This window comes from Rhinoderma darwinii, chromosome 13 (assembly GCF_050947455.1).
Source record: "Rhinoderma darwinii isolate aRhiDar2 chromosome 13, aRhiDar2.hap1, whole genome shotgun sequence".
Lineage (NCBI taxonomy): Eukaryota > Metazoa > Chordata > Amphibia > Anura > Rhinodermatidae > Rhinoderma > Rhinoderma darwinii.
Window position 1 is genome coordinate 6,386,068 of NC_134699.1, and position 11,812 is coordinate 6,397,879.

The 11,812-nt window shown below is 46.0% G+C and overlaps 1 protein-coding gene across 3 annotated transcripts in view; it reads left to right on the forward strand.

Moving 5' to 3' along the window:
- The window catches only part of TPX2 (TPX2 microtubule nucleation factor), a 17,595-nt gene extending 6,183 nt beyond the window's left edge, over nucleotides 1–11,412 (forward strand). For 2 of the 3 annotated variants that reach the window (XM_075846956.1, XM_075846954.1), the window contains exons 2-17: nucleotides 426–572; nucleotides 667–753; nucleotides 1,503–1,581; nucleotides 3,312–3,419; nucleotides 3,504–3,611; nucleotides 4,636–4,766; nucleotides 5,369–5,526; nucleotides 6,525–6,702; nucleotides 6,779–6,917; nucleotides 8,001–8,217; nucleotides 8,355–8,453; nucleotides 8,555–8,728; nucleotides 8,812–8,958; nucleotides 9,040–9,151; nucleotides 10,150–10,337; nucleotides 11,025–11,412. In XM_075846956.1, the coding sequence (XP_075703071.1) occupies nucleotides 476–572; nucleotides 667–753; nucleotides 1,503–1,581; nucleotides 3,312–3,419; nucleotides 3,504–3,611; nucleotides 4,636–4,766; nucleotides 5,369–5,526; nucleotides 6,525–6,702; nucleotides 6,779–6,917; nucleotides 8,001–8,217; nucleotides 8,355–8,453; nucleotides 8,555–8,728; nucleotides 8,812–8,958; nucleotides 9,040–9,151; nucleotides 10,150–10,337; nucleotides 11,025–11,135 (2,133 nt within the window). In that variant the 5' untranslated portion in view covers nucleotides 426–475 and the 3' untranslated portion in view covers nucleotides 11,136–11,412. The remainder of the gene's footprint in view (nucleotides 1–425; nucleotides 573–666; nucleotides 754–1,502; nucleotides 1,582–3,311; nucleotides 3,420–3,503; nucleotides 3,612–4,635; nucleotides 4,767–5,368; nucleotides 5,527–6,524; nucleotides 6,703–6,778; nucleotides 6,918–8,000; nucleotides 8,218–8,354; nucleotides 8,454–8,554; nucleotides 8,729–8,811; nucleotides 8,959–9,039; nucleotides 9,152–10,149; nucleotides 10,338–11,024) is intronic. The other variant, XM_075846955.1, reaches the window with a different exon arrangement.
- The last annotated feature ends 400 nt before the right edge of the window (nucleotides 11,413–11,812 follow it).

The window sequence follows — 11,812 nt, forward strand, 5'->3', positions numbered from 1 at the left end:
ACTCACTATTCTGCTGGTGGAGTCACTGTGTACATACATTACATTACTTATCCTGTACTGATCCTGAGTTACATCCTGTATTATACTCCAGAGCTGCACTCACTATTCTGCTGGTGGAGTCACTGTGTACATACATTACATTACTGATCCTGAGTTACATCCTGTATTATACTCCAGAGCTGCACTCACTATTCTGCAAGCTTTAGAGCTGGAATCTCCCAGCATTCCCTGCTTGATCTGGTGATTCGTATTCTGGGAAGTATCATGCCCTCTCTGTACAATCTCTTAAAATCTGCTTGAATTAGAAGAGCTCAGCCCTCTCTCTCCCTCAGACCCCTTCTGTGTCATGTTGGGACCATTGTAGAGGAATTTAGCCTGAATTATTAATCATTGTTGTCGTGTCCCACCCCCGTCTTCTGATACAGGCTCAAGACTAATACTGATTCCGAGAAGACTTGTTAGTGGGAGAGGAGTCATGTCAGATCTACAGGAAAGCTACTCTTTTGATGCTCCTTCCACGTATATGAACTTCTGTACTAATACTGAGGACCAGAATGCAGATTCCTGGTTTGGTGAGTCTCCCGCCCCTCCCCAGAAGAATGTCTGTATATTTGGGGGATGGGGGGTTATTGAGTGACTGTACTAACGCCAGAGTTTCTGCTGCAGATCATATGAATGAGGAAAACCTCCCCCCGATATCTGATCAGAATACAGAGTATTTTGCCTTTGGGGACACAAAACAGGCGCAAGCAGGTAAATACGTACAGGCGATGTCTGCCTCTTAAAGGGGTTTTCTGGACGCAATTAACAAATTTGTATTTCACTGCACGTATAAAAATGTCATTTGTAATATACTTAGAAGATCAAAACTTAACACCCGATGCCGGCCCCTGAGCGTGCGCGCCGACCGCCTCAATATATTTTCCAATTATGAGACTGGTCTTTGCACAGTGTCCATAGGAGCAGCCATATTGCTTGTCACTATAGTTTTAGCTACTCGGCAACAGATTGTAGTAAAGATGGAACTGGCGGATGATTAGGATGATGAAATGTAGTATTACCGATGGTGTCTATGCAGAGAGCCGGTCAGGCGCTGCTGGGTTGGTGGTTTGTTTTAAAGGGTAACTAAATGTTCAACAGACTTCTGACATGTCAGTAGTTTTGATTGGTGGGGGACCGAGCACTGAGACCCCCAGCAATCGCTAAAACGAAGCGGCAGAAGTTATCGTGTGAGCGCTCAGCTGTTTCGTGTCCGTTCGGCTTTTTCCAGACGGCCTATGTATCGGAGTACGGGCTCAGACTTTCTATTGACCCCGTACACCACTACATTGGTTTTTGGATAAAGCCAAACAAAAACGAAGGTGGAGGTCTCAGTGCTCGGACCCCCACCAATGTGACATGTCAGAGGCTGGAACACTTAGTTACCCTTTAAAAGGATTTGGGATCACGTTCTATAAGGGATTGTCGGCCTCTTACAGCGCGTTTGTTTTATGCTCACACAGATCTGAGTGCGGTCGACTGCAGTGATCCAGGAAAATCAGCAAAAATGCAGAAGACTGAAAAAGCTCAGGCCAGAAGAAGGTAAAAGCTTTAGAGGGATGTTCAGTGCGTGTAATGGTTGAAGGGATCTTCACGACGTACAATGGGTCATGGTCGGCAGTGCCATGATGTGTACAGGGCATTGAATAACTGCAAAATCCTTCTACTGGGTTGTACTTATTTTGAGTTGTCATAATTTAATAATTTTTTCTCCTCCATACACATCTAAAGCTGCTTTCAAAATTCTCTTTGCCAGATCAGAACTAGACCTATATAAAGTTCCATCCCACGTGACCGAACATCCGAGGTCTAACTCATCAACTTATCAGAGTTCCCACAATGCACTGCCATGCGGAAACAGCAGAATTCTGAATTTGACATTGAGACGTAAAGACTTTTTGCAACTTTCTAATACTTTGTTTCGATTCCTCACCATTTTCACGATTTCTGCTTGCTGTTAGTGAATGGGAATGTCGGTGTTCACATTCTGAGGCTGAAAACTCCTACTGACCTAATACCTTTCACAGCTGAGGATTTGCCACAATTGTATGCAGTTTAAACGATCCTTTCTGAGATAAACCGCCTGTACACTGAACTGATACTTTTTACCTGTGCTGATACATTGTAACAAACTATCGGGATAGGAGAGATTTATGCTGCTGATGTGTTTAGCTCACAGAAGATTGTCTAGAATGGACTGAGTTGTAATAAACCTTCAGCTGTGAGGTATTTGTCAGTGAAGGCTAACTCTATTTTATACACTGAGGCTGAAACCCAATCCTAACAGCAAGCAGAGGTCTTAAAAATGGTGACGTGAAACTCAAAGGATATTAGAAAGTCAGAACTTTGCTTTACTTATCGTGTAACAAGTTTTAGAAGGGGTTACTGTATTTTTTTAGAAGCTAAAACGCAGTTTTTAGCAAGAATAAATCTTGCTAACAAGTCCCTGCGTGTAATAGCCGGCAGCGTCGGGCCCCCTGACCACTCCTTAATTAAACCCTCCCTGACCCGTGATGTACTGGCACATTATGGGAGAAGGATGATGTTTGGAGTGGTCTCACGCACTGTGCCCGCTCCATACACTGCAGGTGTTTGCTGTGTTCTACAGCTGACACTCTGCTCTAACGGCCAGGAACTGTTCCTGGCCGTTTAACTAGTTAAATGCCGCAGTCAATAGCGACTTCGCCATTTATAGGGGTCTTCCCATAAAGGACGTTTATGACATTTCCACAGGATATGTCAGATAGATGCAGGTCCCATCTCCGGGACCTGCACCTATCTCTAGAACGGGGCCCCTTAGACCCCGTTCTATCTTACTCGCTCGGCTGTCTCCCGGCCACTTCCTGCTTACATGGTCGAGTTACGATAACCGTGCAACTCGCTGAGCTACGCAGTTTCGTTTCTCCCATAGAACTGAATAGTAGTTTAATTCCCCCCCCCCCCCCCTCACTCAAGCACAATGTAAAAATGAGAAAATCGGTATCGCTGTGTCTGTAAAAGTCTGAAACGTTTACAATTTAGCATTATTTGACTCAGTGACTCACTATTTTAACAAATAGTTTTTTTTTCTTTTTAAAATCGGAATTTTTTTTCCTATTCTGTGTTCTATAACCCGGGGGCGTTCTATAGTCCGACAAATGGTTATTTGACATTTTGGGTAGATTTGAGTATTTCCTATAATTACTTTGCGGTCTTATCCAGTCTGAATTTTATGAGTATTCTGAGAAGTTGCTTGTATAATAACGCAGGAATGTTTGTTTTTCATTCCCAAGGTCCTCAAAACGCCTGTCTGCACAAGAGAAGAGAAAGTACATGGCGAAAATCCGCTCTGATAAGGTCATCCCTAAAGCGGCGGAGCACCGGCCTTCTAAGCGGCAGAGGTTGTAACTTTTTTGGGCTTTAGAAACTTCCATATGAAAGAATTCCTCCCCGGAAACCCTAACCTGTGACTTCTTCTCTTCCAGGACTTCAGCCGAATGCAAATCCGCAGAAAACACCATTAACCGAGGGTCCGGCCCTTCCCCCAGACTGACGTCCAGGTTGACGATTCCTCTAACCCCCATGGTTCTCAAGTATGTCCCCGGGGTCTCCAGTGATACGAGTTTACAGTTATAATGTCCTTTGTGATCATGGAGGGGGGGGGGGGGTGTTTGGAAGGGTGGGTGGGTGTTTGTAGAGGGGTTGACCGCCCCACATGCAGCTTCAGGCCTTGATATTCAGCCTCCACCACTTCCTTATAGAATCTTTAAACCCCCTTGCTGGCTTTGATGTCCCTCCACTTGTGAGTAATATGCCGTGATCTGCACGTTCTTGAGGTCCAGACTCCTAACGGTTCTGGTTGAAAGACACTATATGGCCAATAGTATGTGGACACCCCTTTTATTTAATTCAAGTGTTTCTGTCATGGCAAACAGGCACATAAAATCAAGCACACAGCCATGCAGTCTTCATAGAGAAACATTTCTGATAGTATAGGTTGTAGTAAATGGCTCCGGAAGTTTACTCATGGCACTGTTATAGGATGCCACTTTGGCCACAAGTCGGTACGCGACGTTTCTTCTGTGCTAGACCTGCACCGGTCACCTGTAAGTGCTGCTATTGTGACACAGAACAGTCTCTAGCAGTAACAGCTACTCAGCCAATGAGAAGTTAACCACACAATCAAAATTTTGAAGCGCGTGGTGTCAATATTGCCTATGGAGATCCACACAGCCTTGACGTCCGCAGCCAAACGGCACTGCACACCAGCCTAATATCAGCATGTACAAGTGTCGGCTGCAGTGGTGTCACTGAACTCTGTAAGCGGTTTTATCACTCCAGAGTATACGCTCCTAGCGGTCAGACCGATGGAAGGAGCTGGCGGGTGCCGGAGCGCTACCTACCTGAATGCAAAGTGCCCACTAACATTAGCTGAAGGAACGATGGGATACTGGTCGATATAGAAGTGACTGTCAGGGCTCCACATACTTTTGCCCATATGGCGTGTGTGTATATGGAGTCAGAAATTGATAATGGCAGTCGGGTAAATCACTTGCTTGTGGAAGTCGCATATAAAGGGTATGGAGCGGGATGTTAACATGGTGTTTATCCAACTAGGAGGAAGCATGCTCTAAGAGTAAAGAACTCGGAGGATCAACAGCTTGAGAAGATTCAGCAACTTCAGCAGGAAATGGCAGAGACACTAAAACAGAACAAGAAGTCCCTGAAATCTGCGTTGGCCGGAGCAGGTAGAATTAATAACTGAATCAAGCCCCCCCCCCCCCCCCCACCCCCCAAAAAAAAAGCATAACTGAGGACCTTTCACCTCTCCTGACAGGACGGTTTTAGTAAATATATTCCCCTTGTTATAATCATTCTGGAACATTTTCCTAGAACTCTTTGCTGCACCGTTCCTCTTATTCCTACTAGAAATGTTTAACTGAATGGGTGTCACAGGCTCCATGGGGGGGTCCCTACAGACTAACTGTCCAATCAGTGGTGGCGGTGCCAGACTGGCCAGACTGTTACTGCTACGTGGATTACCTAGAATCCAGCAGGACTGATCACATGACTAGTCTTGTCATGAAGGAAGACTGTGCCACTAGACATCCGGTCCCCCGGCCAGCGCTATAAAAATATTCTCTCAATCAGCGTAACGGGGGAACCGGGATGTAAGTGTATTCGCATACTGCGGTGACTACACTGCTAATACTTTTCGGTCTCAACGTAACCCCTTTAGACGTTTCAGGAAAGCTGATGGGTCTTGTTACTCCTCACTCACACTTTTGGGGACATCACTTGAATGCAACAAGTGTTTCTTTTAATTTTATTTTTATTTTCCCTCCTGTAGGACAACCCTTGAAGAAGGCGCCAGTTCAGGCCACCAAGCCGGTAGAAATGCATTTCCATACAGATGATCGTGTCAAACGACACCAAGAAGAGTCCAGTGGGGATCAGTATAAACAGGTGGACTTTACCTCCGAGCTCCGCAAACACCCACCCTCGCCAGTGAGTATTTAGACGTGTGACTGTCCTCTGCAAACTGTAAAACCTCCATCAGAAGAGCAATTGTTGTTTTCAATGGTCCTCTATAGAGCACGTATGGAATAGAGCCAGTGAAAGCGATGGTAGTCTCCCATATTGTGTTAATGGGTGCCATGTAATATATGGGAAATGCTGTGCCTGCAGCTCTGGTGGTGATTAGAGAAGCCAGCCCTGCGGTAGTCTAATTACCCTGGTGGCTTTGTTCTGAGAAGGGGTTGTCCCAACTGAACCCCTTTGGCAATTTGCCATATTGTCAAGTCACTTTAGTAAATGTCTCTGTTCAGACCCCACTGATCTCTTCTTAAAAGATGAAATCCCTATAAACAAGCTCCATATGTAACTTGGAGTATGTTCACACAGGGCGGATCCGCTACATAAAGAGACAAAGCGTAGCCGCCCTGGAGCCCGCAGGGAATTCTGGCCATAAAACCACCATATTGTGGTGCAGTTATTCGGCCAGATTGTCCGCTGCGGAAAACGGCAAGTACAAAAATAATCCTAACTTGTAGCCATGGCGGCACGTCCCTCGTCCTGCAGCCCGGCCTCCTGGGATGACTCTTCAGCCCATGTAACTGCTGCAGACTGATTGGCTGCAGCAGTCACATGGGATGAAACGTCATTCCCGGATGTCTGGCTGGACGCAGGAGCAGAACCTTCTGGGTAAGAATATATTAGCGGCTTTTCTGTCGCATAAATCGCAGCATCTTGTATTTGTTGCGGGTTTTACCTCCCCAGTAAATTCAATGGGGAGATTCGACAAATACAATTGACGTGCTCCCGATTAACAAAAAACAAACGCTCTGCGTGTCCGTTTATGGACTGTTTTTCAGCGGGTTTTTTACGCAGCGTGTGGATAAGATTTTCCGCAATGATATAAGTTGCGGGAAATTGACTGTATTTACGCTGCGTGTGAACCCGGCCTTACCGGAATAACCGGAGCTATATTTGCTTTTTTCTTTCAGGCCCATATACCGAAGGGTGGTCGTACCATTCCCAAACCTTTCAACCTGTCTCAGGGTAACAAGAGGAAACATGAAGAGACCTCCGGGGAGTATGTGTCTACAGCTGAACAGGTTATGGCTTTCTGTAGAAAGACGCCAGAACGCTACCACATGCGCAGCCGGCAGAAGGAGATGGATGGTTGGTGGAGCAGGAGACGATAATCATGTGACAGATCATGTGTCGTGGCTTCTTTGTGATGCGAGATGTTTTTCAGGTCCGTCACCAGCGAAAACAGTCAAGTTAAAGCTCACGCTCCCGAAGACCCCTCTACTCCAGACCAAGCTGCGGCACAGACCAGTGACCTGCAAGAGCTCTGCAGAAATCCAAGCCGAGGAGTTGGATGAACTGCAGCAGTAAGTAGCCTGGAGTTCAGCGCTCAACTCTCCAATATCGCCAGATCTTAAAGAAAACCCGGCTGGGTGATCATGTTGGCGTTCACTAAATTGAGGCAAATACTCAGACATTCTCTACCCAACCCCAAGAAATGAGAATCTGGTTTAACAAAGGGGTTGTCCACACGTGGACAACCAATGACCGATCCACAAGACACGCTGATCTGCCCTCGAGCGCTGGATGTTATGTAGAGGCAGACGGCTCCTTACACTGCATAGCGGCCGTACTTTTCTATTACCTTTAATGTGTGGGCTTGTTTTTTGCAGGACAAGGTTTAGTTTTCATTGGTAGTATTTTGGGGTAAATGGGACTTGCCTAATAAGCAGTTGCTGAAGGCCTTTGTTAGGCCCACGGCTGCCATGGAAACCCAACCCCCTGCAGTTTCTTTGATGGGGTGACAGAGGGATCTCCTCCCTCTGGCTAACATTAGATGCCGATGTCTCTATTGACAGCAGCATCTAATGGGCCGATTAACTGCCGGAATCTGAGCGTGCTTAGACTCCGGCAGGAGCCACGCTGTGTATAACAGCTGTGCCTCTGATCGCGTGGGTACACTGGCAGTACCCACCCGATCTGAGCTACTGATCAGTCTCTATGCGGGAACTAACACCTGCTTGCGATGGATATCCGTCGCTCGTCAAGGGGTTATACTATTAGCTCTATTGTGCAAACTTTGCATCTCTATGGTAACAGACTACAAGCAAACCCTGTCTAGTCTGACCCTGCCCTCTTTTTGATAGCCTACAGGCCGTAGCATAGGAGACTGATGGGAGAGTAGCGCATGGCTACGGGATCAGACCACAAGGCTTGTTTGTAGTCTGTTACCATGGGGGGGACAAGTCTGCCTAGCAGCTGGGTATGCAAAACTGTCGATAATTAATCAAGACCATTTGCAAGGTTACTTCAAATATTTTAGTTGTGAAGGAGCAATGAAAAAAAAATGCTTTCTGAAGTATATACACCCTTTAATTTCTAATCCATGTGAAAAAAATGTAAAACAATTTGTGTGTGTATATATATTTATATTTTTTTATTTATTTTAGATATAAATTTAAAGCTCAAGAGCTCAACGTAAAGATCTTGGAAGGAGGTCATATTCCTCCAAAGAAGCCTCCTGTCAAGGAACCCACCAAACCCATAGGCTTTAATTTGGAGATTGACAAGCGAGTTCAGCAGCGGGAGAAGAAGGTTGAAGAGGAAGAAGAGGCGTTCACCTTCCATTCCAGACCTTGTCCCAGCAATATCTTAACAGGCATAGTGGTCAGTAGTCCTCAGCCGCCAGGTTTGAAGTCCGTCCATCTCTCCCCCCCCCCCCCTACTGAAAATTGTCACTTTTTTGTAAGTAGAATCTGCTCTACAAATCTTGAACGTACCCTAATGTGTTTTTGTTAATCCAGGGCGTTCCTTGGAAGAAGCCACTGCCCCTAACCGTGCCACAGTCTCCTGCTTTTTCGCTTAAGAACCGGGTACGCGTACAGACCTCGGATGAGTTGAAGGCAAGTTATTCCTTATGTGACCTGTAAACCGTCCACTATACTGGTGACGTCCATATGTGCGCTTTCTACTATAATAACCCAACATGTGTTCACTTTTTAAGGAGGAATCTGTACCCATCATAAAAGCCAACCCTATGCCCCATTATGGGGTGCCCTTTAAGCCAAAGCCGGTAGAGCAGAGACAAGTAGACCTGTGTCCCTTCTCATTCACTGAACGTGATCAGCAAAGGATGGAAGAAAAAGCGAAGAAGTTAGACCAGCTCAGAAATCCAGAAGTAAGTGCGACAGTCCTGTGGGTGATCATTGCTCCTCTGTCGTCACATGTCCTGAACTCCTTCTCTCTCATGATCTACTCAAGGTTCCTAAATTCAAGGCTCAGCTTCTTCCTCAGTTTGACCACATTGTCCTTCCGGAGAAGAAGGTGAAGGAACTGACGCAACCAGAACCCTTCGACTTGCAGATGGATAAACGTGGGGAGCAGAAGCTGCAGCAGTGGAGGCAACAGGTGAGCTCCGCGGAGAGCTCTGCTCCGGACTCGTGAAGGTTTCACTGCGGAGGTTTATGCAAGTTTCTGTTTTAACTACAGGTTAAAGAAGAACAGAAGCAGCTGAAGGAAATGACCAGTTTCAAGGCACGTCCCAACACGGTGACCCACCAGGAGCCCTTTGTGCCCAAGAAAGATAGCCGGATATTGACAGGTGGGGACGGCCGTAGGGACAGGGTGATTGCCAACCGGACAACCCCCGTCTGTATAAGCGATTATGGTGTATCAATGTCCTAGATGGAGGACCCCTCCCCGTCTTTCAGCCAGAGCCCCGAAAGGAGTAACTAGTGAGTAGGTGGTGAGCTCATGTATTACATTGTCGCCCCTTTAATTTCAATGGGTGCCACGCAATGCAAAGCTTCTCCTGGTCGTCATGGCTGAAAGACGGTCAATTCTGTTTCAAATGGGTTTTTAATTTGGGATCCCCCCTCTGTATATCGCTTTTCTCCAAATATTGGGTTACACACACTTAAAGGGTAACTAAACGTTTAAACTTCTGACATCTCCTATTGACTGGTCAGAAGCTTTGATTTCTGGGGGTCTCGGTGCTCAATCGCTAAAAAGTGGCAGAAGTGCTTGTTTGAGCGCGGAGCTGTTTTTTGTTTCTGTTCAGCTTTTCCTGGACAGCCGGTTTAGAGGACCTTCTGTAAAGTCCATACACCAAGGAAAGCCGAACAGAGCGGCTCACGTAAGCATTTCTGCGGCTTTGTTTTAGCGATCGGCGGGGGTTTCAGTGCTCAGACACCCAGCGATCTAAACTTCCGGGACATGTCAGAAGGTTGAACGTTTAGTTACCCTTTAAAGACTGTCTGTCACTAACTAATCTAATAGACGCTGTCATGCTGAGAACGACAGTGTACCCCCCCCCCCCCCACCCAAAAAAAATAATTTGAAAAAAGCTCTTAACCTTTAACATTTTTGGGACACTTTTCACTATCATTTTGACTGCGCCGATCAGATTAGCTAGGGACAGTGTCTAATTTCAAGGGTCGTATCCGTTAAGTTGTCCACCACTCTTGGTTCTACTAACGCTGGGCACTGGTGGCGAGAGGGGGTGTTGACAAAATAAATGCGTTTTAAAGCCCATTACCCATCAGCACTCCCTTTCATTCTCGTTGTTGCACCAATTCTCTATTTAATCCCCAAACTTAGAGAGCCTTTCTGGTTCCTTAGTTCAAGAAGGCTTTGAGCTGGCTACGGAGAAGCGTGCCAAAGAACGGCAGGAATTTGACCAGCGTCGGGCGGACATGGAAACTCAGAAATGCCTCATTGAAGAGGAGGAACGCAGGCAGCAAGAGGAGCAGGAGAAGGAAGAGATCAACAAACTGAGACAAGAACTGGTATTTGACCTCTTAAAAGGGTTTTTCCATCTCCTTAAGTGATTGCATATTCCTCTAGGACCCTCCAAGTCCAATGGATGAAAGGGCTAAGGCCCCTTCATTGTTTTTCCCTGCACATTGGTGCCACTGACTGTGCGGGGTACTGAAGTACGGCCTCAATCACTTGTATAAATCTGTAAGCAGTGAGCTCCCCCTGGTGGTGGCTGCGTGCAGACAGGATTTTATTATATAACAATCCATGCAGGGGATTTGGAGCTCTGTATCAGAATTACAGATCTGATCTCCTATAAAACTATGAATAGGCAAAACATTAGGTCACCTTAAGGCCCTTTTACACCGGCCGGTGCAGCTGATCAAGGAGACATGGTTGATCGACGCTCGTTTGCTCCTGTCACACAGAGCTATGGATGCGGAGGAGCAGTCGTTGCCCTGATCGCTCGTCCTCATCCATTATTATCATGTTGGCAGCGCGTCTCCCTCTTTACACACCAAGATGTGCTGCCGACCAGAATATTTGACTTTTTTTAAGACTATGACCGTCGGATAGAGCACAGGGCAATTATCGGCGACGAGCGTTATATTAACACGCAGCTGCCCGATAACCGTCCTGCGTAAAACCCACCTTTACAGTGATCTAGAATCTACTGACAGTAAATTGTAATTTTATTTTTTTGTCTTTATATCTAGGTTCACAAGGCTCAACCTGTCAGGAACTTCAAGCCGGTCGAGATCAAAACAAGCGACGTTCTCCTGACGGTGCCTAAATCTCCTAATTTCTCTGACCGGTTTCAAATCTAGCGGGATGCCCATGCCCGGTACCTCATGTTTTAAAGTGTTCTAAATACAGAAGTGTGGATTATTCCATAATGAAAAGACTGTCAGGAGGGGAAAAAACAAAACCTGCTGAGCAGTTTATATGGGGAAAGTTTCGGAGGTGATGTAAAGTCTGTGTAAATACTAGTTGTAACTGATTTCCCGTTTGTTTTTTATTTTTTTGCTCATTTTGGTTTTATGTTACTTTTTGGCTTTGTGTACAATGTAACTTTATAATAAAAAAATATGAATGTTAATGTCATTTAAGCCTTTTAGTCTACCTGGAATTACCGCTATAGAAACAGTGGCATGGATTCGATGATTGGGCTGTCATGCCATGGGCAGGAGTGGCACTTTCCGGTAGGGATTAGCGATGTTTTGTCCAGGGTTAGGAAACATGGCTGCTTTTTCCTTCTGTTCAGCCGTGCCGCTCGGTACCAGGTGCAGCCCATGTACAGGTGTGGCACGCTTTCTAGAAAAACAATGCAGTCCTGTTTTTATAATCCTGGACCACTTATTTTTTTAGAAAGGTGTTTTCCACTATTAACAATCCCTACTCGGTAGAAGGTCCCGTGACAATAGGCAAAATCGGTGTCCTTCAGCGATCAACTATAACCCATGGGGATATCTTAATAGTTGGTGTTCAGTCTCTGCAGCGCCAC